Here is a 27,985-nt window from a genome sequence, read left to right as displayed (position 1 = left end):
ACCCTGCTCCTCCAGCCCCCACTGATTTTATATTTTGTTGGAGGCAAAAGCAAATATCCAAGGTTCAGGTCAACACCAATTTGGAAATATTTCTGCCCATTGGATATGAAAACTTTGAAAACGACATTTGACTTTTTTTTTAACTTGGGAAAAATTTGAAAGGTATAGCCTTTCAAGGAAACAGGATACTTAAAAAAAAGAAAAGAAAAAACCCAGTCTGGCTTCACGCACTTGAGTCCTGTCAAGCTAACCTAATCTTCTGTGACAGAGCAGCAGACCTGGCAGATCAAGGGGGAAAACAATGGTTGGAATTTATCTTTGCCGGCTTCATGATTCCTGGGTCCCGCTCAACATGATTATCATTAAACTGGTTGAAAGGTGAGAGCGAGAGAGAGAACACGCACTCTCACGTAGCTGGGAGACAGAAGTGGTCTCCCTAGGGGGTCAGCCTTGAGCCCAGCGGCCCTGACTGGGCCAGATGACAGCAAAGAGAACATATTCAAAGTTGGCATTAACGTCAAGGTGGGGTGGGGGTGGGAGGGTAGGTGAATCATTAGCAGGAAGAGTAACCGTGGCCAGTACTTGAGTGGGCCGTGGCAGTGCGCAGGCCTGCTCGGAGGAGGGCTCTCGCTTGGGGAGGACCTCGGTCACCGGTGCGGCGCTACACCAAGGCTGGGATGCTGCGGTGAGGGACTGCAACGAGCTGGTGGCCTGCAGTCCAACTTGGCATTCACTGCGTCTCCCTCCAGCTCCACAGCCAGAGAATTTGGACAACATTCAAAGGAGCCACAGATGCAATTACACTGGGCTGGGATGTGGGAATTGAAGACTTCTACAAAAAAGTTAAATGAATTAGGTTTATTGAACTCAGAGATGGACAACCTTACAAGGGCAGCAACAAACAAAGATAGCAATAGGTTTACATTACAGCACAGGAGAATGAAATTAAATGTAGGGAAGTTCCCTTAGCCTTGAGAGGGAGCAATGGGTCGCTTAAGTAGAATGGATTTCTCCAGGGTGGCTGGCACGTGCTCGGCTGACTCAGGCAGACCTGAGTCACCTCTGACACGTCTCCGCCCACGCTGTTAAAAGACTACTTTCAAGTACTTCTTTAAACTCAAAATGGAAAATGAAGAGGCAGCTGGTGCCTCAGTTGTTTTAATGGCCTCGGGCTTGGTTATCGCTGGTAAAGAGAACTTCCAACATAACATGAAGCCCAGCACCAGTGACTGGACAGGAGCCCGAGCCAGGGCTCCCGTGTGTGACGGTGCAGATTTGCTCTATGCTGAAGTCAGACTCACAGGTACTGGGTTTCTTTCTATTGTCCCATTTTTAGTATAAACAAGCCCGATAAAGGACCTAATCTCGGCAAATGGTAACAGTGGAAATTTGAGTGTATGGCACCCTAAGCTGTTCATGTCTGTCCCCGAACACTATTTTCTTTAAGGCATGATTGGCAGAGAAAAACAGACACGATGATTTCCCTATGACACTGCTAATAGCTAATAAATCACACACACAGTTGTATGTAAGTTAATTCTTTAAATTTAATCAGTCCTTTATAAAACTTCCCAATTTATTAGTAAAAGATGGCTTATTTTAATAGCCTTCAACAATTGGTCGCTATTTAAACAAGACATTCTAAAAAAAAAGCAATCACATAATAGTTTATAGTCATTTACAAGTGGATGGTATACATTTAGATACAGAGGTAGAAGTTCACTTTTACAACGTTTCACTAATACACATTTACCAAATTCAAGGCACAAAATAGTTTGCTTTACAAAAAAATACTGTAAAAATGTCATTTGCTGTTGTACAAGGTGAATAAAACTTTCAAAAGAATCTTTACACCCTTCCATATGTACTCCAGAGTATAAGATTTCCCCCCTCACTAATCATAGTTGGCACAAAAATGGGGATTTTTTAAAATTTAGAAGTTCCCATTTTTAGAAATGCTTTCTTTGCTGAGCTAGTATGTATTCTAGATAAATGTCCACCCAGAGAAGCGAAACACAGCAATGTCCTGAGGAAAGGGCACTTTCTGTTTGCAGCAGAGTTCACAGGTAGGAAATGCATGATCTTTTTTGGATAACTGGGTCCCCAGAGTGATAGATACTTGAGGAAAGGTTTCAGAGATAAAGTTTAAAAATTTGGCTAACACTTTAGTCATTGTGACTTTAAGAAAGAGACCTGATCATCCTACAGTAACAATCAAACATCACTTAATTCAAATTGATGGAGGTTTCAGAATTCCTTTTCAAAAGAGCTACACAAATACCACGAGAGGGCCGCACAGGCTTTGCAGAACCGAAACCTAGGAAACGTGAGAAAACAGCACTATCGGTCCTTGGAGTTGCAAGGGTGTCAACTGGCTAGAGTTTAATGACGAGAATTAATGAACTCTATGGGAATTGAGAAAAATCACACACGTGAAACACACTGTAGTTATCATCTCTAGACTTTCTGCTCATTAAAAAAAATAACGGTAGCCTGGAGATGTCACACAGTGCTTGTCTGAAAGAACTGACTGGTTTTAGGGTTCTGCCTAATAGGATCTCGCTGGCAACAACTCGACCTCACTTTTGCTGATCGTGTTTTCCAAGTACTCTAGTTGGTTAATTTACATTTTATTTATTTCTTTAAAAAGTTGATTAATAAAAAAAAGTCCACACGAATTTAGAATCCGGAGAATGTCAGTAATGCTGAAGTGGATGAACCGGAGCATCCTGGTCGCCGTCCGAGAGAAATGGTATCGCACATAAACACGGTTCTCAGATGCCGCTTTTCGCTTCATTATTGTTTGTGGCTTGTTTTCTTTGAGCAATAAAGGGGTACATACACTTGTCCGCCCCTAGGAACCGATACATGCACACGACTGCTTCAAATGGAAGGATGCTGAAAGGAAAAGCCACAGCTGTGAGCACGGGAGGCGTGAATCAAGTCAGGGAAGGACCGCACCCGGGAGGGGCCCCTCAAAGTTACCTCTTCATGAAAGTCACGATGTACATGAGGCGCGGGGTGCAGATCATGGGCTGGTCGGTGAGGATGGCCCTCATGGCCTGCTGCACACAGTAGTCTGGCTTCAGAGGGGGCAAGAAAGGCTCGATCTCCTTCCTGAAAGTCATGTAATTAAAATGCAATGAAGAACGAACACACAACAGGGAACACTGAGCACACACATCACAACATTAACAGTTATGTTATCTGAGTGACAAGATTTTGGGTCCGCTTTGTTTACTTCATGGTGTTTTCTTGTATTTTTTAAAGTTTCCTACTATGAATGGGCAACAGTCTGGAAAACAAGTTTTTAAAAAAAGGCAAAACCAGTCTGCTTACTGGACAGTGAGTCAAGTTTTAAAAATGCCTGAAGATGTATTTCGAATTACTTTTCTATTTCCTTTTCTTTCAACATAAAAAGGAGAGGGTGCTCAGCATAACAAACACTAAACCCAAACAAGATGCCAAACTTTTGGTGTTCAGTGTAGCTCAAATGACGGCGTGCAAACACTGGCAGAGCCTTTCTGAGTGAAGTAAGGCAGCTCTGTCCCTTCCTGGGTGCCAGCCAGGGAAAGCCAAGGTATTTTCTCCAGGGCGCTCCGACGTGACGCACACTGAGACATCTACCTACCTTCAGCTGAGTTCAAAAAGTTACATGTTGAAATAGCCTAATGATATAATTTACTCCACTCACTTTTCCCTGTCCCACCACAGCTCTGGACACCTGCCCTGATTCTAGACAGGAAACAGAGCTCCTCAGACCCTGAGCAACTGACTCCTAACATAAGGGAAAACCACGTGTGTGTATGCACATGCGTGCACACGCGCACACACACGGGAAAGGTGGGGTCAGCCTGAGACTGCAAGGGCTCACGTCATCTTCCGCCACTTCACTGCTGGTCAGGTTCAGGATGTGACCGACAGGAACTCACTGGTTATCTTCCGCCGCCTTTCAAATGCACCCAAGCAAAGGCCTCCAAGCAAGGTGTCTTCTCAAGCACCCTCTTAGCGATTCCCAGGGGTGTTTACCTGCTTAGCTCCAGGCAGACCTGACTTGACATTTACATTCCCATATGCCTCCTTTCAAGGTGGGCGGGTATTTTACTTCATTTCTAGTAAACTGAGTCGTTTCTTCTCAATCTGGCTACATACTCTCTGCAGAAAGGAAGCTCCCCAGTCTGGAGTGAACTCCTCCGTAACAGTGACATTCCAACACTGGCATGAAAGAAATAAAACACCTCCTAAAGAGGTGGCCTCGCACGGGACTCTGGGGTCCTAGTCTCTGCTTGAGGGTGTGGAGAAGCCATGCTCCGTCCGATGCTTTTAGCCTGACTTCTGCAAAGTGACCCCAGCGTGGCACCAGACCCTCGCCTGCTAATCTCGCTCACGTCAACTTTACAAGCCTCTGACCAGTGAAAACTTCACGTTAACTGTCAAATGAGAGTCCAAGTGAAGGCTATGTTTGAGGATCCCAATTTCACATATTCTCCCGGTATGGAAAGATGATTTTTAAAACAGCTTTTTATCAGCAATAAGATGGGTTCTCACAGACCTGATCCGGCAGCCTCTGAACATGCCAGTGTCAACCAGGTACGGGCAAACCAGCGTTGTTTTAATTCCATCCTTCTCAGCAGCCTTCAACTCGTGGCTCAGGGACTCGTGGAAGCCCACGACTCCAAATTTACTGGCACAGTAATCCTGGGTCAGAGGGAGAGAGGAGGGCCACAGAGCTAAGGACACGCACAGATCCCAGACCAACCCCAATCCCAAGCTTCCCTCCGGTCTATTACTCTGGTTACATGTTTGCTACAAAAGGTTACAGGTGACTTAGCAAAGCAAAGGAAAGCATTTTAAAAGACAGATATCTGATGTGGTTCGGTGCAGAAATAATATTTTCAAAGCAACAGCAAAAACACATGAACACTTTTCGCCACATCAATGAGGTATCATGTTACTAGGGGGGAGTTACCACAAAGGACTCTATGAAAGCCAGTGAGCTGGAGTTAAAAATGGAGAGAGGTTTACTTTGAAGTGTCTGGAAAATTTACAAATGGTCTCTTGTTCAGCAAAGAAAACTGAGAAACAGTTCGTTTAAGTTAATGCTTGGAGAACAGAGGCGAGTGAGCCTAGCTTAGGTTATAAGTTGTTATGATCTGATTTTTTTTAGGGTGAAGTACAAATGAAAATGATAACTACACCTTGTGAACTTAAACTAGAACTTAACCTAAGGAAACATGGTATAAAAAGAAAGTTCTCGCTACCCAACTTTACGTTTAGGAATGGGAAGGTAGAATGGAGAAGCCATCTATTCTGTGTCCTTTGCGTATTTGCATGGGGCGATGCTTCCAACGCTGACACTATAGGCACCCACAGGACAGCAGCACATTGTAATATACGTGCACACGCTTTATAATTTGAACATGGTGAGGAGCAGGGTTTGATTAAGGCCAGTTTCACAAACTGACAATGCAGGACCCCTCACATCTGCCAGAACCATCTCATCTGACGAGCTGATACAAGATCGCTCACTTTGGGCAAGTTGACCAAAACAGAAGGTCAACCTTTGGCCTCATTTATCTGCTCCCCATGACACTGCCACTGCCCTCCACGGCTTCATTCTTGACCTGGTGCCTCCCACCATCATCAAGCAAAACTGCTAGTGGGCACGGGGCACACTGAGGACGGGCCCGGCGCCTTCTCTTCCTGCTGCTGTCCGGTGACACCTGAGGGCCCTGGGACACCCAGGTAGAGGCTTTCAGGAACGTCCAGGCAGCAGGTACTCTTCTTAGGATTTGGGGGTATTCGTCACGACACAGAGCAACTGAATGAAAGAACAGCTTTACATCTGACAAACCTCGACTCCAGCGGTACTGAACAATCCCAAGGAACTTGCAACTGTCACGATATGACCATGATTAATCTCCAGCATCGTAGGAAGAAAAGCCTTTGTGGTCTGAAAGAAAAGTGAGATGCAGGCTTCAGAACTTGAGGAGTGTCATCTAAAACCCAAACCAACATCACAAAGTTTTACATTTACCAAAAATAGAAGATCTTTCAGAATCTGGTTAACTTCGCACCGTGTCATTGGCGTGGAAGGCCTATTACAAGCCATGACCAACAAGACTGTAACACAAGACCCTTTGGGGACAATGTCCAGATGAAAAGAAAGCCATCAGTATAAGGCTCTCTATCACCTTTCAAGTGATAGTTATCTGCTAATCTAAACGACTCCTAGGTCAGAAATCTTTTTAGCTTGTGACACTTAAGAGCAGCTCTCTCATGGTCTGAGAAGGGCCCCAGCCTCCCCACAGATGCCTTGTATCAATGTTTACCTAACAGATACATCTAAACAGCGATAAACCCATGAATGAAGGGATGTCCCAGCATTGTCCTCCAGCACGTAAAGCTTTATTGCCAAAGTGTACTAACAGGAGGTCAAATATTTTCATATGTAAAAAAACTGGGTAAAAGTACAGAATCATTTTAATGAAAACCGTGTAGTAATGCTAACTCTGCACTGACAAGAACTTCTCAATGACCGCACTGCACTATGGGGTGTGCTGGACTTTCCCATGGAGGCAGGTGACTGGCCCCTCAGTGCAGCAGAGCACGTGGCACAAATTCCAGGAGAGTGGACTCGGGCGGCGCTGATTTCTTACTCACTAAATTCTCCTCTCCCTCTAGTTCTATTGCCTTCAAGATGCAGGGCTGTATTTTTTAAAAAATTACTTCAAATTGCTTAAGATGATCTATGAACTACTCTACCAGGCTCCCAACAGTTTTATAACCTGCTTCTTAAAAGAAAGCAGCAAAGAGCAATCTGTCTACTGTTGAGTTATAGCCCATTGCCAACACAGCTTCCCATGATTTATGAAGTTAAAAAACCCAAACGCTACACAATGGACTTTAAGAAGAGCTGCATTCCCTTCTCAGAGGATTTCCTGGCTAAGTGATCACTGAATTTTTGCATAAATATCTGATTTGTTATGATAACGTTTGCATGTACAAGATAAAAAACAGTCATTCCATCAACTGTGAAGTTTTCCCATGTTCCAAACCATGACACATACAATTGCTGGATGAATCTTGATCACATGCCCTAAGGTCTTCCCTAGTCTGGCTCTGGACCAGCCTGTGACAGCCCTTGCCCCCCAACTCGGACCCCATTTGTCGGCCTCCTCGCTGTTGCCCCCTATGTCGTGCTCATCTCACCTGCCAGGTTTCACCCATGACCTCTTCTCTGAACATCTACCCCGATCCTGCCTATGTACTTCCGAGTATAAGATCCATCACAGATTTTCGCAGCCCCTATGATTTCCGAGTGCTCGTGTCACTGGAGTTCCCAATACTTCGCTATCAAAAGTAGTCAGGGGGTTAAGCCTTTACCTAATATTATTCTAGTCACCTGACTTTGCCCATATTTCTTTAAGACATACAGTTGGTACCATTCACTGTAACATATGTTTTGTGGTATTTTGATTTTGTTTTAATTTGGCTGCCCCAGACTAAGCGGGAAGATACAGGTTCTCTCGACTATGAAGGGAGAAATCTACGCTGTGACAGGTTTATGGCAGGTACACATTTCAGCTTGACCTGATTTCTTCGTGGTGGTAAGCAGGAATGGTTAGGGCAATTACGACAGCAATTATGACTTTGGTGTGCTGGATAGCCAAAAAAGGCAAGCTGTGGTACTTTAGGTCATTATAGGTCTACCTTTAGGCTCTATAGCTGATGTATGGCCATTATATCACAGACTTACAATAAAGTAGCATCACAAAGAGGTTACATATTCCAATCTAAACTAGAAAACCTATCCTTATACAAGCAAGCTTATGAGTGTTGTTTTAAGCATCTGGTTATGATTGTCTCCAGATTAGCTAAAAAGTATAAAATTTATTCTTCATGTTATCCAGAAATCATTGTTAAGTATTAATCGTTTGCTTAGTCTTGTAAGATGGGATAGATTTAGTATAAAGGGCCCTATTTTCAAGTTCATAAGTATAAGAACTCGATGTTAAATCCTAAGAAATTACAGTGTAAAATACCCCTGAGAATATGCTACTTGGTGACCTGACACATCCGAACGCCGACTGTGACCACCACGTGGCCCGTGTCCCCTCTAACTCTGGCTGGTGGATGGCCCTGAGTGGAAGCACAGACACCAAGTGGGTTGGCGCTAATGACTTCCCCATGTTCATGGGCCACACCGTTGCCTGCAGGTGTTAAATGACTAATCCAGGTCCCAGCACCATATAAAGTAGGTGATAGAAGATTAACAAATTCCTAACGGTTTTTAAAGTTTCACTTGTTGCAAGTTTCTGAAACTGACGAACGTCCCCTCTCCTGAGATTAGTCTGGTGGAATCAACTTACTCAACAAGCGTTTCTTGACGGTCTACTACACACAGGTTCTGTTGTGATCTGGCCAGTGATGGGAGGACATGGGTCCCTTCCTGTCCCTGTGCAGAACTTACTGGGTTAAATCAGAGCATCCAATGGAAAGCAGTTCTACTTTACACTTTAGAAAAGCAGAGTCTCGTGGCTGCATACTCAAAAAAAAAGTCACTTGGGCTTCTTCCCCCTGATCCCTCTGCAAAGTACTGTCATCTGGAGGGACACTGAAGCTGCTGGTTTTGGATTTAAAGGGAAAAGGGAAAAAGAAAAACAAAAGAATCCAAACATGGCTAAATGACAATTTTTTTCAAATTAATTGTGGTTGTAAACATTTTTCAGGGAAATATGCTTCACTTTAAGTAGCCAGTAAAGTGACATAGGTTTGTTTAATCTGAAACTTTCTTTTGGGGGGGGGGGGGTTGGTTTAAAAAAAATAGTGTCTGATCAATGTTCTGTTTAAAATATGTGACTTCTTGCCTAATCAGGGACAGATCCAGCCTCTGTATGAATGAAATCCAGTGTGTTATTTTATTTCTCGCTCCAAGACAAAGGCCTATATTCTTTATTTAGAAAGGCTTACCAACTATAGATCTAAAACTAAAATTACTAGGACAACTACAAGCCATGCGGGGAAAACAAGGTGCTGAGAGAAGGGGGAGGTGAAGGAAGCACCCAAAGCCACATGGCCTCGGAACCAGACTGCCTGTCTTCCAGAGCTGGTGTCAGCCACTCAGCTCCTACTGTGCACCGGGCCAAGGCCAGCCTGGGAGGGGAGCGTTCACGTAGGGACCAGTCAGGTTTCCTTTTAACCCTGAGTTTGCAGGGCTCAAGCTGGAGCCTGATCCATGCGACTGAGCACCAGGGCTGCTAATCATTTTCTTTGCTGCCTGAATGGAGGCGAGCAATTACTGCTGGTGCGTTGTTCCCACAACCAAACTCCTGCCTTATGTCTGGAGCACATTACCAAATAAACTTTGATCAGCACGGAGTCTATCCCTGACTTTACAAGAAAAATGCTATAAATCAGTAGTTAGAATGCACCCCACTTTCAGGAATTTCCCCAAGCCCCCAACTAGTTTTCTTTTCTAATGACTCTTGCCCTCAACAGCCTGGTAGATGACATCTGAGATAGCACAGCGTGTTCCGTCCCTGACACCGTCTGACAGCACACAGAAATCTGGCACTTCGCAATGAATTATTAATGTGCGCAAATACTGTAGCATGTATGAGATGGGGACCAGCAAAAGGTGAAGTGCCAGTTGCCATGACACCAGTCAGTTCAAGCTAAGGTTCGCGATCTCTCACTTTGTCTCAGAGAGTCGTTAGCAGAACAGAAAGGACAAATACGAAGCGCAACCCAACTGGCTTAAGCAGAAACTCACGGCTGTGCCGCCGTCAGTGAACCTGGCCGGGCAGCTCAGACAGCTCACCCAGCACCGGGACTGCTGTGTTTTCTCCACTGTAAGGATGGATTCCCGGGACTGGGAACTAGCACCCGGTAAAGGGACCTCTAAAGGAAGCAGAGTTGGTTGGTGCCAATGGTGGTTGCCAAGGTTGGCTAGACACTTACCCTAAGTCAGAGAATTATACTCTATCACTATGTCCTCTTACTCAAATGTCTAAGACACAGAGGAGGACACCCAGCTTCTCATCAGGAAAATAGGGTTGCCTCTGGATCTCGGGGGGCTCAAGGTCAGTAACCAAAGTACAGTAACTGGTCTGCTCAGTGAGACAATTTACAGTCAGAATGGACTAGGAATTATCTTATCTGCAAAAGAGAAAACTCTTAGGAACAGCCCCTGGCTAAAAAGTATGGAGATACAACCCTGATTCCCTGTGACTGACTTTCATCACAAGACTCCAATACCTTGGTCTGCCACCAGCTGACAGGGTTGCTATGTGACTCAAAGGAAAACAGAAGGACAAGGGACATTCGTATGGACACTGACATTCCTACGGAACCTACTTAACAAGTCCAGTATCCCCACAGCTCCTCAGGGGTCCTCTTCAAAGCACCAGGCGCTTTGAAAGATAACGGTAGGGGTCATATTTATAATACAAACAAGAACTTCTTGAACAGAAGTGTGACTGGACATAGACACGACATGTCCCATCTCGAGAAACCTTTGAATGTTAGGTTTACGCCAAATTAACCTCCAACAGTTCCAACCGTCCAGATCATCCCGGGTGCCCCTAATGACAGACTGCGGCACGGAGCCTGCGGCTGCACTGTCAGGACCAATCAGCCCAAAGTTAAATAAAAGAGCACATGAAGAAATGTGGAACCCAGCAAAGTCTGCGTTGAAACTTCCAGAATGATGACTTGTTAAAGGTGCAGGTGAGACGCCCAGAATGTGTTCTCTGGATTTGTGAGCCAGTCCAAGTTAATGGGCATGAAGGGGAAAGTGAGTGAGTTTCTCGCAGCAGGAAAAAGCATCATACTGTATTTTTGTGCATTTGTGCATTTTTACAACTGTCCTGTGGTCAATTCAAGAAGAGGCGTATTTTACAAGAATCATTTTGTAGTGTTTATCTCGCATTTGAATGTCCAAGAAACAGAGCAGACTTTCTAACGAGACCCATAAATTGTATTATGATGGAAGAGTAGCATCATCAGCACTTTATAGTAGTTTACTGAGGTACGTTGAAGGGTTTTCAGAATCTCCAAATAACAGCAATATGTACAGTTAAAAATAATACAATCAAGACTCCGCTGAACAAAGAACATCTACCTGGACATCCGTGGGGTGCCCACCCCTCCAGTGGTTCAACAGTGTTCCCTGGGGTCTTGCTTCTCCTGTTTATGTTGCTACCAGAGTAACTAACTGATCTCTGTCAGGATCACAAGGGACCACACTGCTATTTACAAGGCTCAAATGACATCTTCTCTGAAAACTCAGTCCCCGCTTCTGGAAAACTATGATTCAAAAGCACAAACTATTGAAGGCGCTGAAAATAGAGTGAACTAGTGTTACAAAGGTTAATAGGATAAATCGCTAGTGTGTTCAGAGACTAAGAAATGGTGACATACCTCCCACCTAACCTGGGAAAGAAACACACGGCTAAATAAATGCTCTTCATGCTGTAGACTTACAGGTATCTGCTTAATGGATACACTGACCACCAAACTTAGACATTTCACTCTGACACAGAAAATGCTACTTGAAAATTTTCATTACAAAGTTGTCTTCAATTAGGAAGTAAAACCCGGATCTATGTTTGCTCTAACATAATGACTTGAAGTATTTTGGATGCAGTTGACAGCACACATTCTGAAATTCATGTAACTGGATCCCAGCTTTTTTCCCTTTCCTATTTGGGTGTGTTTGTAGACATAAGGGACAAATTGTGCAATAGAGCCCCAAGATACTGAAGCCTGGAACTGCTCTCTCAGTCTTAACAAAATGTTCATCAGAATCTCAGATCGACACAAAACGTTCTGTCTTTCGCTACAAGAGGAGACTCAACATGTCGTAACCGTCGACTTGTACCATCTACTGTCCTCTTTATGACTGCCCTGAGGCTGCAGGATTAGCTCACGTTTGTAGGCATCGGCAGTTAATTCTTCACACACACACAGGCCCACTCCTACAGCTGCCCTGCAACCAAGAAGCCAATAAAAGAGCGAGGCCTTTCAAACGCACACCTAGATGATGACACCAAGAGTTATTCAGCAAAAATAAGTGCTTCATTAACTCCCTTCCCACTGTTGAGGCACGCAATGAACCTACCCTGAGGAGCAGAGTCAGACATCAACATCTCCCTAATTTTAGAGTGTGTGATGCAGAAATGCCAGAAAGGAGGTGACTTAAAACTCAAACTGGCCTTTGGAGTCCAGACACCACATGTTCCCCACTGCCAGTCACTTAGCCTTCCTTGTCACTTGACCTCTCCCGACTTAACTCATTTGTGAGATGAAAAGGAGATCGCCAAGTTTCTTTGCTCAAAAATGATATGATGACTTATATCCAATAATTCTTTCTTCGATTCCTACCACGCTTTCAAAATACAAGTTGTAACACTGTGGTCTAACTTGCATAGGAGTCTCATAAATGACTCAACAAGGTACTGCTCCATTAGTGCCAGCATCTGGTGCGCAGTAAAAATACCTATTCATCAAACATGAATATGTGGTCGTGCCTCTGCCTTAAAATTATCTCAATCAAATTCATGCCTCTTCTATAGTAAAAAAAAATTACAAATTCTCTGCGAAACAATCATTGCTTTTCTGCACTTTACTTCAGCCCGTGGAAGCTCGGTGCGTTAAAAGAAACCATGAATGCTGAGCACTGTTTCTGAAAGGCTGTTTTCCCTGACCCTCCCCCTGGCTGAGTCCTAGATGATCAAAGGAATGTTCCAGGATCTCCCTCAAGCTCAGGGCCCTCCCCCTATTTAATAACTCTTTATAGAATAATGAAAATAACCCACAAAATTGCGGCCAAATTGTCGGCTGAACAACAGGTTGTCATTAATCCCTTTGCTTTGTCCCAAGCTCCAATCACATCTCAGAAATTGTAATAAAGACAAATCTTCCAAAGGGCAGAGGCTCTGTTCTGCTTGGGTGACTGTAGCCACTTCCGTGAGGCATGATCACGTGCAGCTGGCCGGCCACCGCTCAGGCGGGCTGAGTGGCAGGACCCTCCCACCCCACCCTCCAACAGCCCAGCCCCGAAATGTCCCCATGATCACCTTCCAGCATTCCTTGTGTTTCATATGTATAAATAGTTCATATTCTTCTTTGCTTTCTACTTTGCTTACTGTGGAGTCTTTCAAAAAAAATTAAAATCTTAACCTAAATGAAATAAATATAATCAAAAGGTTACTCCTGAAAACTTATTCTCAAGCATGCACTATTACAGCTTAGAACTTACTATGTATGACGCTCTATCAAGCACCTGTATCACACTGGACATGTTAAGCAAATTTAAGGATTGCAGAAAATCACCTTTTCTATAAGTCAGTGGTTCTCAAACTTTGATACACACGGGATCACAAGAAGGAGGCCTAACTTCTGAGGTCGGGATGCATCCCAGACTATTTATACCAGGAGGGACTCAGGCATCGAGAGACGACATTTCCCAGGTGACTCCAACATGGAGCAGAGTCTGAGAACCAGTGTTTCTAGCAGAGGATCTCAGTCCCAGGCTGGGTACTTCTGTCCTGGGAGGAGATGTCCTCTGCTTCGCAGAACGTTTAGCAGCATCCCTGGCCTCTACCCATTAGATGCTAGTAACTATGCCACCAGGGCTGACAAGCAAAAATGTCTTTAGATGTGGCCAAATGCCCAAGAGGGAAACAGCCCCAGTGTGACCCACTCTAGGAGGAATACAGACATTACAAATTAAGCCCCATATCGTCCAGCGGTGATTTATTCTAAGCTCTAATTCTCACACTGTTAGGACATTTTTCCAGGTTTGGAAGACATTCTGGGCTTACAAAAAATCACAACTTAAAATTGGGCTCAAAAGCCCATCCCTTTTAGTTTATGTGTCAATACCTTCAGAACACCAATCCACTACCCAATTAAGAAATATCTTTGAAGGACAGTAGTGCCGGCAACATGTCAGGGGCTGGGAGTGGAGGAGGGGAGTGCACAGCAGGCAAGGTTCCTTCCCTCCTGTAACTTATTTCCAGGCAGCATTTGGTCCTGGGTGGGAGAATGGAGCTCCTCAGTGCACAGCCTTGACTCTGTGCCATGATGCTTCTGGCTTTGGAAACTCCATCCTTGGCACAGAGACCAAGGGGAACAGAGACAAGAAAGCACCTGAACTCTTCCTTTTAGACACTGGACTAGAGGCCAAATCAAAGAATTAAACCTCAACTAGGGTGGACCCCAGAGTGCATGGTCTGCCATCTTCCCAGTCCACAAGATTCCTAAAGGGCTGATTAGCTCAGGGGGAAAAATAGGCAGGGGGAAGGAGAACAGTGAGAGCGTGGGAAGGAAAATAAGTATTCATGAACAGTTCCTCCTCCTCAAACTCTGATGTGTACAGATCACCTGGGACCTGAATCAAACCCAGATTCTGACCTAGTAGGTATGGGAGGGGGCCCAGAGTCTGATTTTCTAACCTGTGGCCATCTGGGTGATGCTGTTGCTGTGGACCATGGGCTAAGCATTGAGTTCTAGAGTGAGCCAGGGAATCTGTCTATGCCACACCTCACATGGCTTCAGAGCAATTTCTCCTAGAAATGCAGCAAAATAGGAAGACTAATTTCTCTCTATCCTACTCGTGCTCTTTGAACCAGGATCTTAGGGGTTGGGAAGGACCATTCTCCACTCCCCACACCCTTCTTCCAACACCACATATCAGATGAACGTCGGTTCAAGTCAAAGTCAAGAGCCCCAGAGCTCTGGGTCGACAACCCTGGGAGTTTACAGACGACTGTATGCATGTTTGCCCTGGGTCCATCTTTAGTAGTTAGCAGTCTGTGAATGTTTGTGTCACTCTCAAAATTCATGTTGAAACCTAATCCTCAAGGTGTTGGTATCAGGAGGTGGGGCTTTTGGGAGGTGATTAGGTCATGAGGGTGGAGCCCTCATGAATGGGATTAGTGCCCTGACAAAAGAGACACGAGAGCTCCCTGTCCCCTCCACCACGTGAGAACACATTCAGCAAAGACCAGCTGTCTACAAACCAGGAAGCGGGCCCTCGCCAGACACCGAGTCTGCCGGAGCCTTGATCTTGGACAAACCTTGAACCTGAACAGACCCAGACGTCTCTGCCCACATCAAAACAAGCTCCCAAAACGAGACTGAGAAGGCTTCAAAATCACTCCCCTCGTCCAGAGGCTTTGAAGGCTCAGCTTTCCAGACAGGAAATTCAGACCCTTTTGGCCTCAGCATTTCTCTTTTTCATTTTTCACATTTACCTTTCCGAAGCTTTCATGCTTTGGCAAGCCTGGGAGAAAACCCTACCTAGGAAAAAATGACCCTTTAACAATCAGATGCTTGGGCAGTACGTTTGGACACCATCGGTGGGTCAAAATGGCACAATTCTGGAAAATGGTGATTAGCATTTTCAAAGGCAAAGCCTACGGAATTATCTAGAATTCTGATCCCATAAGATTATTATGTAACAGAATAAAGGTTTTACATTTTTCTGGAGATAAGAAGCTTAAAAATAAAACTGCACTAAAACCACGCTGTTACTGACATTTTGGCACCACGCATTTATAGGACTTGGTTCAGCCGGTCCTTGCAGGAGAAGAGCCTTTTGATTCAGTACTTTTTGCGTCCAGTTTGTCAGTGTTGACAAGCACACGAGCAAGAGGAGGAAGGAAGATGGGTGAGCAAGAATGCACTGTACTACTCTTAATGAAAATTACAGAAAAACACATGAACTGGGCTTTGGTAATAAAATTCTAGTGTGGTATTCATTCGTTAGTCTAAATTTTTGCATGCTTGTCTAATTTATGGAGCAATCTTTCTGGGGATATTAAGCTAGAGTTAATTAGCCATTGCTAAACCAACCATGCTAGTAAAAAATAAAATAAAAAAATCCACATTTGAAGGTGGAGTCTTACTTTATACCACAGGACAAAAGCTAAGTGACTCACAGGCAAATCCAGGTGCTTTGAACATATAGCCCAGGGAAGTACAGCAGGTCCTGGAATAACGCTGATTCATTCAATGTTCACTCGTCAACATTGATGAGATGCCCCAGGAACTTAGCTCTTATTTCTATCAATTAGCCTGTGGCAAAGTTGGTTTCATTATATGTCGTTTTGCTTAAAAAGTCACAACCCTACTGGCATTAGTGAGGACTCCCTGTACTTTGTAGAGGCTCCCAACTAAAGCCCTACGAGGACGAGGGCCTGGGCCCTTGCCTCTTCCTTCCCCTGGGGTGACCTTAGGCAAGTCCCATAACCTGTCTCAGTTTGTTTCCTCAACCATAAAAACGGGGATAAGCTCTACTTAATTCAGAAGAATGTGCATGAAAGGGCTTTGTAAAATTTAAGTGCTATATAAAAGTACAGTAAGTGCACACAAGGCTCATTAAGCATATATTTATAGGCTATTTTGGTTATAAGTGCTATCTATTTTTTGTTACATTGTTTTTTCAAGTTCCTGCAATTCCTGGTTCCTACTATGTATGGCTCCAAGGCCTCCTGGCCTCCCTGCAGCGCCAGACCACACTTCTGGCAGAAACCTGTCCTGGCCACTAGCAGCAGCCTCAAAAACTCATTGCTGAGTGATTGTTCAGACACCCTTTCTTCCAGAGTCCTACAGGGTCCTGGGCAACACCCACTTTCCCATGACACCCCTCTCTAATCCTTTTCTTTAGTCCTGTTTTACTAGGACCAGAAAACAGCTGTTTTAAAATGTAAATTACAATGCTGGATGGGAAGTGTCCAGTGAATATAAAAATACTAACAAGTTAGAACAGAACTACTTTTATATCTGCTGTTTCCTCTTTCCCAAGAGATTGCAGAACTACCTTGTTTTAAAGTCTTTGTGAGCTGGGCAAGGCATGGCTCAGCAGCTGAGCATCGACCTAGGATCCAGGAGATCGCGGTTTGATTCCGGGTCAGGGCACATGCCCGGGCTGTGGGCTCCAACCCCAGTCGGGGGTGTGCAGGAGGCAGCCTATCAATGACTCTCTTATCATTGATGTTTCAACTCTCTCTCTCCCTCTCCCTTCCTCTCTCTGAAATCAATAAAGATATATTTTAAAAAAATAAGTAAAAAATAAATAAATAAAAAGTTCTTGTGAAATCAGTAGGGGGCAGTATGTTAATTACAATTTGCAGGTGGGAAAATTCAGGCTTTGAATTTTAAGTTTCACATGTCCTCAAAATACTCATGTGCTTACACAAGTTACACCACAAATATTTTCCCAGTTACACTGATTTGGGAAGTGTTACTTTGAGCCCCATTGTTTAGAATAACACTAAGAAGCTGAACCATGTTAATATTTAAAAAATCCAGTACTAGGCTATTTGAAGGAAAAGCAAGAAATTCAAATTTTATGCAGGCAGCAAATAAGAAACACTGTGGTTTCACCAAACCAAAAATCGCCAGTGTTGAAATGTTAACACCGGTGCCGCCGCAGCTTTGTGTGATCTCTGAGAGTCTCACAGACCAAGTCGTGTGTTTTGTCTCCAAACGTGAAGTCACTGTAAGTGGCTTGTCAGTTGGGCTAATTTGACAGCACTCAAAGTTGCTGCAGTAATTGCCCTTACTTGTTAAATGTTCTAGCAGCACTTGCTGAAGTGTTGAAACTTTTATGATCATTATGAGAGGATATTCCATTTTTTCCCCCCTTGGTTCACTTTAATTTTACTCGCAGAGCATTTAGGAAAATGGTCTTTGATAGGTGTGAACTTGAGTTTTAAGGGAACTGACAAATAAAGTACAAAAGAAAAACAAATTCAGGGATGGGCCACACTGCGTAAGATCGTGTAAAAGGTGTTAGCATTCCTGCTGTTGAATGCATCCCCTCCAGGGCTGAGATGGCTCAAGCCTTGTAAACCCGGAGTGCGTCAGGGTGGATGTGATGAAATCCTAAGGCCATGCTCTGACAACCTCTCTCTCTACAGTGGTATCTTAAGTGTACAGGTCACAACACAGGGAGGGTCTCTCACACTGCCCTACTACGGGACCAGCCATATGTGTTAACTGCCTAAATATATTCACAAAGAATTAAAAGATTCCAGTCTCTGAGTTATTTTTCAGTTATGATTATAAGGGGTCTGAGCCTAGGAGTTTTTAGGTCAGTTAATGGAAACTATAAGAGGGGTTTGTTTTTTGAATAGCTAACTATGATAGTAACTTCTGAGATAAGAAATCACAGTTTAAACCAACAGAGATTTAACACATTTTTATCTGATCCCTGGAGTTACAGGCTCAAAACATTGGCTTTAACCCATTCAGTGGAGGCAGGGAATAGTTTCCCATTTCTTAAGGACTATCAGAGTTCGTCAAAGAACTTCAAAGATTAGCTACAAAAGGCCCTTTGTCTTGGGAAAATTACTGGTTGCATGTAGAAGGAAATAAGATACAATCCCCCCAGCCAGTACGCCCCCTAGTGGAATTTCAGCATAGCACAATTTGGGGGTCCCCAAACATCCTGGGTATGGAGGGCTTACCACAGGCTGGAAAGGGCTCTCCCAAATCTAGGGGTATAACTGCACCCTAGTCAAGCGCCTTCTGCGTTTACCACTCACTGAGCATTCCAAACCAAGCAAACACACAAGACCATCTACACATCTATCCACACAGGCTATTTATCATAATTGAAACAGGCTTAATTGCAGTTTCCGAAAGACAGAAATTTTAGATGAATCTGCTATTAATATGCCTTAACTCAAGACAGACTTAAATAAAAAGGGGCTTTCTACTTTAAAAATACATTCTAACACCCAAGTGAGGTATTAAGACTGCTTGAAAGGAATTTTTTGATCACCACATCTTAAGAGATATAATCAAGTTACTAAAGTCAATTCACTTGACAATCTGAAGAGGGATTAAGGTAAAAACAAATTTAAAGGGAGAATAAACTGAGAGAATGTGGGCAGTTAAGCATTTAACCATTGGGTTTGTCACTCTTCTCCAGGCCCCGGGGACCCAATCCTGCAATGAGTGTGTAAGGACTCCGCCGCGCAATGACCATTCAGTCTTTTGGGAAAAGTTATGGCTAAAGCCCTGGATGTAGAAATAACCAGGGAGAAAGAACAAACACTACCTTTGCTTGCAGGAATGAGATAAACAGCACATAATCCAACAAAAGGGCCATTCCCTGAACCAGGAATTGGAGGTGACTCTACAAGGACTGCCCTTTAATATATAAGGATACTAGTTAGTCAACATGAGAATACTTTGATTGTGTTTTTCTTTCCCAGGAGTAGCGATACATTTGTCTGAACTATTTAACTTTGTCTCCCAGTAAGACAGGACTCAAATGGCACAACAACTGAGTGGCCAGGGCTCTTTCAGGGCACAGTGAAGTGTCCAGCCCCTTTGGACCTGCCTTGTTAGGGCAAACCAGGGGATGTAGAAGTGATGAGCTTGAAGGCAGGTGGAAATCGGCTTGGGGAGGTCTAAGCTGCGGTGATAACGGAACTGGACTTCATGGTGTGAACAAAATCATCACGCAAGGGTTTGGGGTAGTTTCCAGTCAGCACAACCTTTAGGCAGGCATATCGCAAACTCCAGTCTGCTTAGAAAAGCCTGGGTTGGAGAGCAACGGCTGGGAACAGGGAAAGATGTTGGGAGACTCTTTCCAGAGTCCAGGCAAGAGGTGATGGAAGCACACAGGTGAAGGCAGGCTTGGAAAGGAAGGATCAAAGCACATGGAAGCAGCAGAGCAGTCAGGATTGGGTGACCCATGCATGTGTGCAGCACCAGCAATTAAAGATACTGCTGCTGTCTCCAAGCCTGATACTGGCCACGCCTGGGAATTCAAAGGGCAAAAAGGAGCTGGCTCAATTTTGAGACTTGCTGATGTTAGGGAGTATGTGGAACAGACAAGACAGTTGTGTGAACTTGGGAACTGCCACAGAAATCACAGTTGAAGCCGCTGAATAAATAGATTACCCAGTTAGGAGTGCACAGCGGGGAGAGGTCTGAGCAGGCATTTCGGAGGCAGGGAGGCTAAGAGGAGGCAGGAAGAAAAGCAGGAGAAACGGGGCTTATCACGGAAGCTAAAGCACGGAGTTTCAAAGAGATGGTCAACGGGGTCACCTGCAGAAAGACCAAGCTACACATTGGTTTTGGCAACTAGGGGAGTACTGCTGTTTTTCCTGACACTGGTTACTTGGTAGTATCTTCTAAACAGTTGAGATAACCAGACACAGATGAGAACAAATATCAAAGATGCTGGGAACATTTTTATAGGATGGTTCCCTGATCACACCAGTTATGTAAAGTGACGTTTTAGCATGTCATAGATGCGGATTTCTGGGAGCAAAAGATGTAGGCCCAGCATGTAATATATCAAATATAGACAAAGTTCAATGAGCACGTGATCTTATTTTGTGTTAGGAAAGAAGGCTATGGAATGATTTTGTTAGGTACAGTCCCAGGTACCCAAGTAGTTGCTGTCGAAAGGGAGGTTTTATTCTGGTTTTAACTGTGACCACAAGAATTAATAAGACGAAGTATGCTCAGCCCATGTAAATTTATAGTTCAGTTCAAGACATAAAAAGTCTTTATCTCTAAAGCTCAAACGTTTGATTTTTATGCATATGTTTATTTAATAACAGAAGGCAGTTAGTTGTAGTACAGACTTTAAAAGAGGCCTTGAATTGCACGTTTTCAGGAGTTATCTCAAGGCAGGAAAACAATGCTCCACAAAATATATAGTCTAACAATTCTTAATATTATGGTTTGGAGGAGGGAGCATTGGCTATTTCGTTTTATATGAATACTTCAGAAATAATTTTTACAAAAATCCTAAATCTAAGAGGTCTTGAACAAAACTACATTTCTCTAACCAGAGAACAGAGGATTACAGTATTTGAGATTAAAAACTAGTAAATCACAAAAAACTTGAACATTAATGATTAGGGACCATTCATGAGATATTAGGTACTAATGTCTTTAAGTGCTACATTACTCAGATCTCCTGGTGGGCTTTTACTTTTCCTGGATGGATTTTAACTAAATAGACTTTAGACATTTGGATATAGATAAATGCCTAATTCAGTAATTAGTATTTTAAAACTGTGAAACCTTTTAAGTTAAGTGGTCTATTAATTAACTACCAATTATCTTGTCTGACTACCATATCAATAGAAGTAAATTACCGACTAGCTATTTGACAGATTGAGTCCTTTGCGATGCAAAATTTCTCCAGAACATAAAAGGCCTGCAGTTAAATGCTTTTGCTTCCCCCTTTTGGTTAATCAGGGATCAATGTGCTGCTCACGTAGAAAGGCCAAATGCAGCTCTTTGGTCAAGAAGGATGTACAGATAAACTATCTTTTAGCTAAGATTCTACTCTGAAAAAATAAGTGAAGCCATGTTAATGTTTTGGGGAAAAGATGGGTTTGCAGTTCCTAAGCTTTTGCTTCTCCCCAAAGTACAGAGAACCTAAGACAGTTTCTATGACTGTGGCAAACACAGTGCATTGTATTGTATACATTCTCCATGGTCTTGTGCTCACCGTGAATGGTGCACAACAGATTATACTGACTAGAACCTGCCCCAAATCTATCACTTCTTGACTGGTGACCAAGAAGAGGTTCCTGGGAGAGCTGTTGAAGGAAGGGTACTGGAGGATTAAGTATCTCAGCAGACTGGAGGGCTGTGCCAAGTATGGCAAAAACCACCAACACGTGTGCAAATAGTAAGCAGCAAGGAAGGAGTTAGAGTAGGGGTCCTCTCCCTGAGGGCCGATTATTGGGAAATAGGAATGGCTGCCAGACAGTCAACTTGAGCTTGATTCAAATTGGTATATCCACACCAGCCTTCTCAAGTCACTAGCCTCGCACCACTGAGCAGACTCAATACACTCGAGTAAAAATGAGCATACGGGTAGGGCAGGGGGAATGGAAAAATTGTGTAGGAAAACAAAAGGAGATACAAATAACGAATGTGAGCCAGCCCCACTTTGAAATCCCATCAATCTTACCCAGCTTGAATTAGTCCAGCATAATCTTACCTTTGGAAACTGCAGAAGACAGGCCCATGTGAGCACTCTCTGAATAGGTGATCTTCTAAATATTTAAGCAGAAGCCTCCCCTTTATTATCAAACATTTATTGAGTGACTGAGGAGTAGAGTTCTGTGCCAGGCCAGGGAAATCAAATAGATGCATATAATACACTGCCTTCAGACAGCCTGTCATCTACTTAGGGGTTTCACAGCACAAGGTTTAAAAAGTTACACCAAAGAACACATACCAGGCACCAAAGGACAGGCATGACAAGGCTGCAAGAGATCCGCGGCAAGAAGAGAAAAGGCTTCCACAAGTCATCTGACTGTAGCTTCATCAGAAAACAGGAGGTTGGATAAGGTGATCGCTAAGGACCCTTGCAGCTCTAATATGCAAAAATGCCAGAAAAGGGCTGGAGTGGGGAGGGAAGGTTATAATAAGAACTTGAGCTAGAACTTCGAAGGTGGATGGAGTAGGGGAGGAGGCCCTTCCAGGCAGAGGGAACAGTCTAAGGAATGGCTTGTAAGTAGCAGCATCCACAGCTTTTTGGTGGAGGCTCACATGACACCCACGTGGTTTTCTATTGAACTGCATATGACTTTAACTCTGGTCAGAACTGCATACTATTGATCATTTTATGAAAACCAACAACAACTGCTACTTAAAAGTCTGGCTCAAGACAATCTGTTCAAATGAGTGAACAAATCTTTGCTCAGCTGATCTACTTTTTAAAACGGTTGGGGCAACTTCTTTTCCCCAGCCGGATACAGTAAGAAGACACATTGGTTGTTTTTTCTGGAAGGGGAACAGCACATGCCAACACTGGACATCTCTGAACAGTTACTAGGAACACTTTCCTGCCACAGGGCTACTGGAAGGAAAGCTGAATTCAGGTGGCTATTAGGCCACATAACACCCTGAACCCAACCCCCCCCCCCCCCCCAAAAAATCACTGTAAAATTACAGTAACTCTTCTTTTACATTTTAGTTGCTAGATCTCAACTTCTTAAAAGGTTTCTAAGTCTCGGCAAGAAGTTAAAAATTCCAACTCGAAATGAATTTTCTGACTCAATGTTGAAAATAAATTCTTAAGTTTAGATGCTTGGGGGAAAAACAGCTGGAGAATTCAGGAGCCTCCCATATTTTAATATGAAGTGACGTCATACTGTCAAGGCTTCCAAGAACTCCCTAAATTGTGTAGTTAAGCAACATCTCAAAAGGCCTCTGGGAAGGTGACCTGTTCCTTCTTGCTGTATGGCTTCAGCTCCACAATAATTTTGCTATTGGAGATTTGAATGAATTTTCTCCTTAGATAAGAAAGTAGCCCAATGTTTAGGGTACAGTACATTAATGGGTGTGCATTTTCAAAGCTGAAGCTATGGATTTTCTGTGCTTAACACACTCTAAATTAGCTCTCACTTCATAGGATGTTTAGAGAAAAGGAACTGCTTTCCTCTTGTAAGTATTGAACTGAAGATCATATGGGATTTCTTGAAAAATCTGGTTTCATTTGAAATTTTACAATTCAGCAAAATAATCACACAGAGTAAGTAGGCAAGGTGGTTAAACTTCAGAGTATTTTGTGTAGGTAAACGTTTACAGTTCAGAAACCGAGAATCATTTCAGTCAGAGGTTATCGGAAAAAACCAGTCCTGGAGCCTGTGGTTTATAACTAGCCTACCAAGGGCCGAGAGTCTGCTGAAGGATGAATAGCTGATGGAAATCAACTCAAGTTTCTATGGCAGCTTCACCCTTACCATTCTTCAAATATGAAAACTACAGTCCACCTGCAATTTCTGAACGTCATTTATGTCAAGTGGCGATTGCTTTACTCAGAATTATAAACGCACGAGGTTCTGGATAAGCTGCGCTGCCACTTTGTTCAGCTGTACTGGCCTTAACTTATCTGACCCACCCCCGCGTCATCTGCTGCCTGTTCTTGTGGACCCCAAGGCAGCGAGGACTTTATCCACTCCCCATCCCCACTGCACACAGCACGCACGCTCACACACCTACGTGCACACAAGCACATCTGAATTCCCCCAAACTGTATTTGGTAATCTCCTTCCTCCTTTAAAACATGATATGAGTTAACTCACGTCATTTATATGTTCATTTCTAGAGGTTTAGAAATGAATAAAGTTCATGTTTCAAAATAAAACATAAGCTTCTTCCAGGATCAGAGAAATGGTTTCATGTTAAAGGAGCAACATTTGAATAAGTACTTCCAAAGCCATATTAAGTTTTTAAGCAGTTGCTAAAAAATTAATGCGATTTAATGTGACCTATTTAGGAGAAACAGTTCTTTGTTGGGTTTGATTAGAAGGCTAAACTGCCTACACACACACACACACACACACCCCACCCTCTCTCCTTGCCTCTTCTTTACTGGATCCCACCTGTCTACAAAGAAAAGGGGAAACACTACGAAGGAGGAAAAGCAGAAAGTGGGTCGACCGTGTACAGTGATACGGGAGGGTTTCACATCTACCATTACTTAATCAGTTCAGCTGAAAAACTGGGTTAGTTTCGTCCCCAGAGCAGTAGAAAGCCCTCCCTCGCATCCTTACGTGCTGCAGAAGCTCTGATGTTCTAACCATCACCCAGAAGCTGCTAGGGTGTATGTCCCTGGTCCACCAGACCTACACAGGGACTCTGTGGTCCTATCACGGTGACTTCTGTTCTCCTGAGAGAGGCATCCTCTAAGCTGAGATGTATTCCAACAGGACAATGCCACAGACCCTGGGATGGGCCACGGATGTGAAGTGCCTGCCAGGGTGGCCTGACCGCTCCCAGTGGACCACAAATGCTGATCTCAGAACCTCTGGCACTTCCCAAAATGTGGCTGAGCAGTTAATTTGGAAGCCTAAACTCTGACTTTAGGAATTCATAAGAACAACCGATGTTTTACAAACTCAACAGAAAGTAAAATAAACAAACCCAGGATTTTATGCTTCCTCTTGTTATTTTTATGGCAGTCTTTCAAACTAGTTCAAAATGTTCAGTCCTCTACCCTCTCAAGAAATACTGAATTTGGGGAGGGGGGGCGGTGGGGAAGCGAACAGCTATTTAATGGTAACTGGTGTAAGATGTAATCCACCACGGGGAATAGTGAGTTAGAAGGAAGCTTTGTGGTGAGAGTGCAGGTGGCTTTCAGGCTGGTACTGAAGTTTCTCTCCTTCCCAAGCTTCCCATTGAGGAGGGCCCAGAAATGAAAATAAGGATGTTTATATTTACCCAGAAGTGTGCGTGGCAGTTGACCATCATGGTTCTCTCAATGAGCTCATCGGGACATTCCAGGAGGTGATGCCCGGAGACCACACCGGCATTGTTGACCAGGACCGAGACCTCGCCAACCTCCTTGCGGACTCTTTCGGCCGTCAGGTAGACATTCTCCCTCTTTCCCACATCACAGGTGTAGGTAAAAACCTGCAGGTTACAGTGGGGCAGGATTTCTTCCTCACCATTCCCAGCTGTCCTCAGGAGTCCAGGCGAGGGGAAAATACGGAAAAGAGAAGGGGGGAAGTTGCAAAACGTGAGTCACGTGGCCATCAGTAGGACAAAGATCACACAAAACAAAAATACTACAGTGAGCTTCAAATTTCTAACACCGTGAGGCTTGCCAATGACTGAGCTTACAGCTGCCTTCCTCCCCTAAAAGTCTTGGGGAATTAGAGCAATCTGTTGGAGAAGTCTGCTTAGGGGAAAATCGTGTAACTGTGACAAGCCCAATACAAGTCAGACCTCATGGGATCGGCTTCCTGGGGCTAAAGGCACCTGGGAAGAACTGATCTCAGCCCAGAGAGTAACACCCCTCCTCCCAAACACACACACTGCACATTCCTCTTTTGGGGGAACAGTGGCTGGGAGCGGCTTTTACTCTTCAGTATGAGCACCCTCAAAATGGAGACTCATCTCAAGGCTCACAAATCAAAACTGTAATCAATAATCTGCATTCATCCAAAGCCAAGAAACGCACCTAGAGTTTCTCATGAGAAGTGGAGGTCACACCGGTGTGTTCTAACTGACACAGTACATAAATCAAGTTCACAGGTAAATATGCCATTTTATCACACAAGAATTCAGTTTAAAAACCGAACTGTCTTCCCTGGAAAACGAACACCTTTATCTCTGAGGTTTTGGCAGGGAGCACAACAATCTTATTTGCTGCCCTCCAAACCACTGCTGAAAATGTAAAGTTTTCAACCTTTGATTTTCTGACCTAGATGGTAGGCGCCAATAATTTTGATGACAAATGATCAATATGGGGGAGGGGTGGTGCCCAAGTTACTCTTCTCTGTATAGTTCAGTGTTTTCCCTGGAAACGAAAAATTTTGTCAAAAAGCAAGAGTGATTGCCAAATTTCCTGGGCCAATACTTATGGTTGGTTATGGTCCCCATTTTTTTCTTTTTTAAAGTTTCAGGTTCAGGTCAGTTGATAAATATACCAAAAAAACACACGCAGACTTCCTGAAGTTCCCGAAAACATGAAATAAATTTACAAAAAGGCTTAAATCCTTCAAGCACTTTGTCTTAAGAGGCAATGCGCCTTTCAATCAGGCTAAGTATGTAACTAAAGTACTTACTTATCTCTGGCGACACAATGTAATTATTTCCTCGCGATTAAAGTTACAGTGAAATCAGTGCTGCCCTAGCCGAGGCGCTTCAGACCACGTTTACACACATATGTGCATCTGGCGGCTCTGAGAACAACTTCCCAGACAAGCCGACCACCGCAAGGGCATTTCTTTAGGACTCACACCTGAGGAAACAAGGTCCCTCTGCCTTGCCTGTCCTCAGGGGGCTCAGGAAACCCCACAGTCGTGCCCACACCGATCGGACCTCTGCTAACACAAGGGCTTGGCACACTTCCCCCCTCCAAAACAGGCGGGCACGCTCCTCCATGCGGGGGAGCAGTCCGTGTCGGGGTGTGTGTGTGTCGGGGGTCCCTTCCACGCGAGCAGGACCGACCGCGGCGCGGGGTTCCGGGGTCCTCCCAGGTGGGCGCGGGCGGGCGGGGCCTGACTCAACAATGCCGGGGCGCAGGTCGGTTACCTTGCAGCGCCGCGGCGTCCGCCGCCTCCAGGTCGCGGTAGATGTGGCGCACCAGGCCCGCGGTCTCCTCGTTGCTCTGGGTGTTGATGTCCCAGAGCACCAGCAGCGCCCGGCGCCGGGCGAACTCGAGCGCGAAGAGGCGGCCCAGGCCGCTGCCGGCGCCGGTGATGAGGCACACCTGGCCCGCCACGCTCTTCTCCTTGGGCCGCACCAGCCAGCGCGCCGCGGCCAGCACGAACGCCCAGAGCACTTTGAAAGTGACCACGAAGAACTCCACCACGATGTTCATCGCGACGCCCGGGGGCCCCCACGAGCCCAGCGCCCGCGTCCGCGCCCACCCCGCGCCGGCCCCGGGGCGTTTGTCAGAGCGGCCGGGACGAGAAGGCTGCGCCCCGTGCCCGCCCCCGAGGTGCCCGCGGGGCTGGAGTGCGCGGGGCCGCTCCCGCCTGGGTTCGGCGCGGTGGCCCCGGACTGTGCCCGCGGCGGCGGCTGCCGGGCTCGGCGCCTCCTGCCGGCGGTCGCCCGCCCGGCCGGCCGGTCCCGCTGCAGCGGCGGTGACAGCCGCGACTCAGGCGGCGCGCGCCGCTCTCATGGCCAAGCCGCCGCCGCCCGAGCGTCCCCGGAGCCGGCGCCGCGGCTCCCTCTCAGCCCGGGGGAGGGGCGCGCGGCACAGACGGCTCGGGCCGGCTGACCGCCGCGGGAGTTGTCAACTTGACCCAAGTTGCGAGAGGGTGGGACGGTGGGGTGCGGGGCAGCGGGCGCGCCGGGAAGGGGCGACTCGCTCGGCGCGGGCGAGGGCTGCCCAGCCGCTCGCAGCCGCTCCCGCAGCCTCGTGTCCCCCGGCCCTGCGCTCCCCGCGGCTGTCACTCGGGCACCGGGCTCTGCAGCGAAGCGCCGCTCGCAAGTCGAAGCGCTCCCGGCCGCCTCTGAGCGGGATCCA

At 45.2% G+C, this 27,985-nt stretch overlaps 1 protein-coding gene across 1 annotated transcript; it reads right to left on the bottom strand.

The window, feature by feature from the left end:
* Positions 1-1,522: 1,522 nt before the first annotated feature.
* On the bottom strand, positions 1,523-27,473 carry RDH10 (retinol dehydrogenase 10). Its single transcript, XM_016215979.2, has 6 exons — positions 27,046-27,473; positions 25,228-25,463; positions 5,855-5,953; positions 4,553-4,698; positions 2,986-3,117; positions 1,523-2,898 (listed from the first exon to the last, which is right to left on the bottom strand). Exons 1-6 carry the CDS (start codon positions 27,332-27,334, stop codon positions 2,775-2,777), a joined length of 1,026 nt encoding a protein of 341 aa, XP_016071465.2. The 5' UTR covers positions 27,335-27,473; the 3' UTR covers positions 1,523-2,774.
* Between the last annotated feature and the right edge of the window lie 512 nt (positions 27,474-27,985).

The sequence above is a fragment of the Miniopterus natalensis genome, chromosome 16, assembly GCF_054644295.1.
Source record: "Miniopterus natalensis isolate mMinNat1 chromosome 16, mMinNat1.hap1, whole genome shotgun sequence".
In the NCBI taxonomy this organism is placed as follows: domain Eukaryota; kingdom Metazoa; phylum Chordata; class Mammalia; order Chiroptera; family Miniopteridae; genus Miniopterus; species Miniopterus natalensis.
This window is presented reverse-complemented; position numbering and strand designations above follow the sequence as displayed.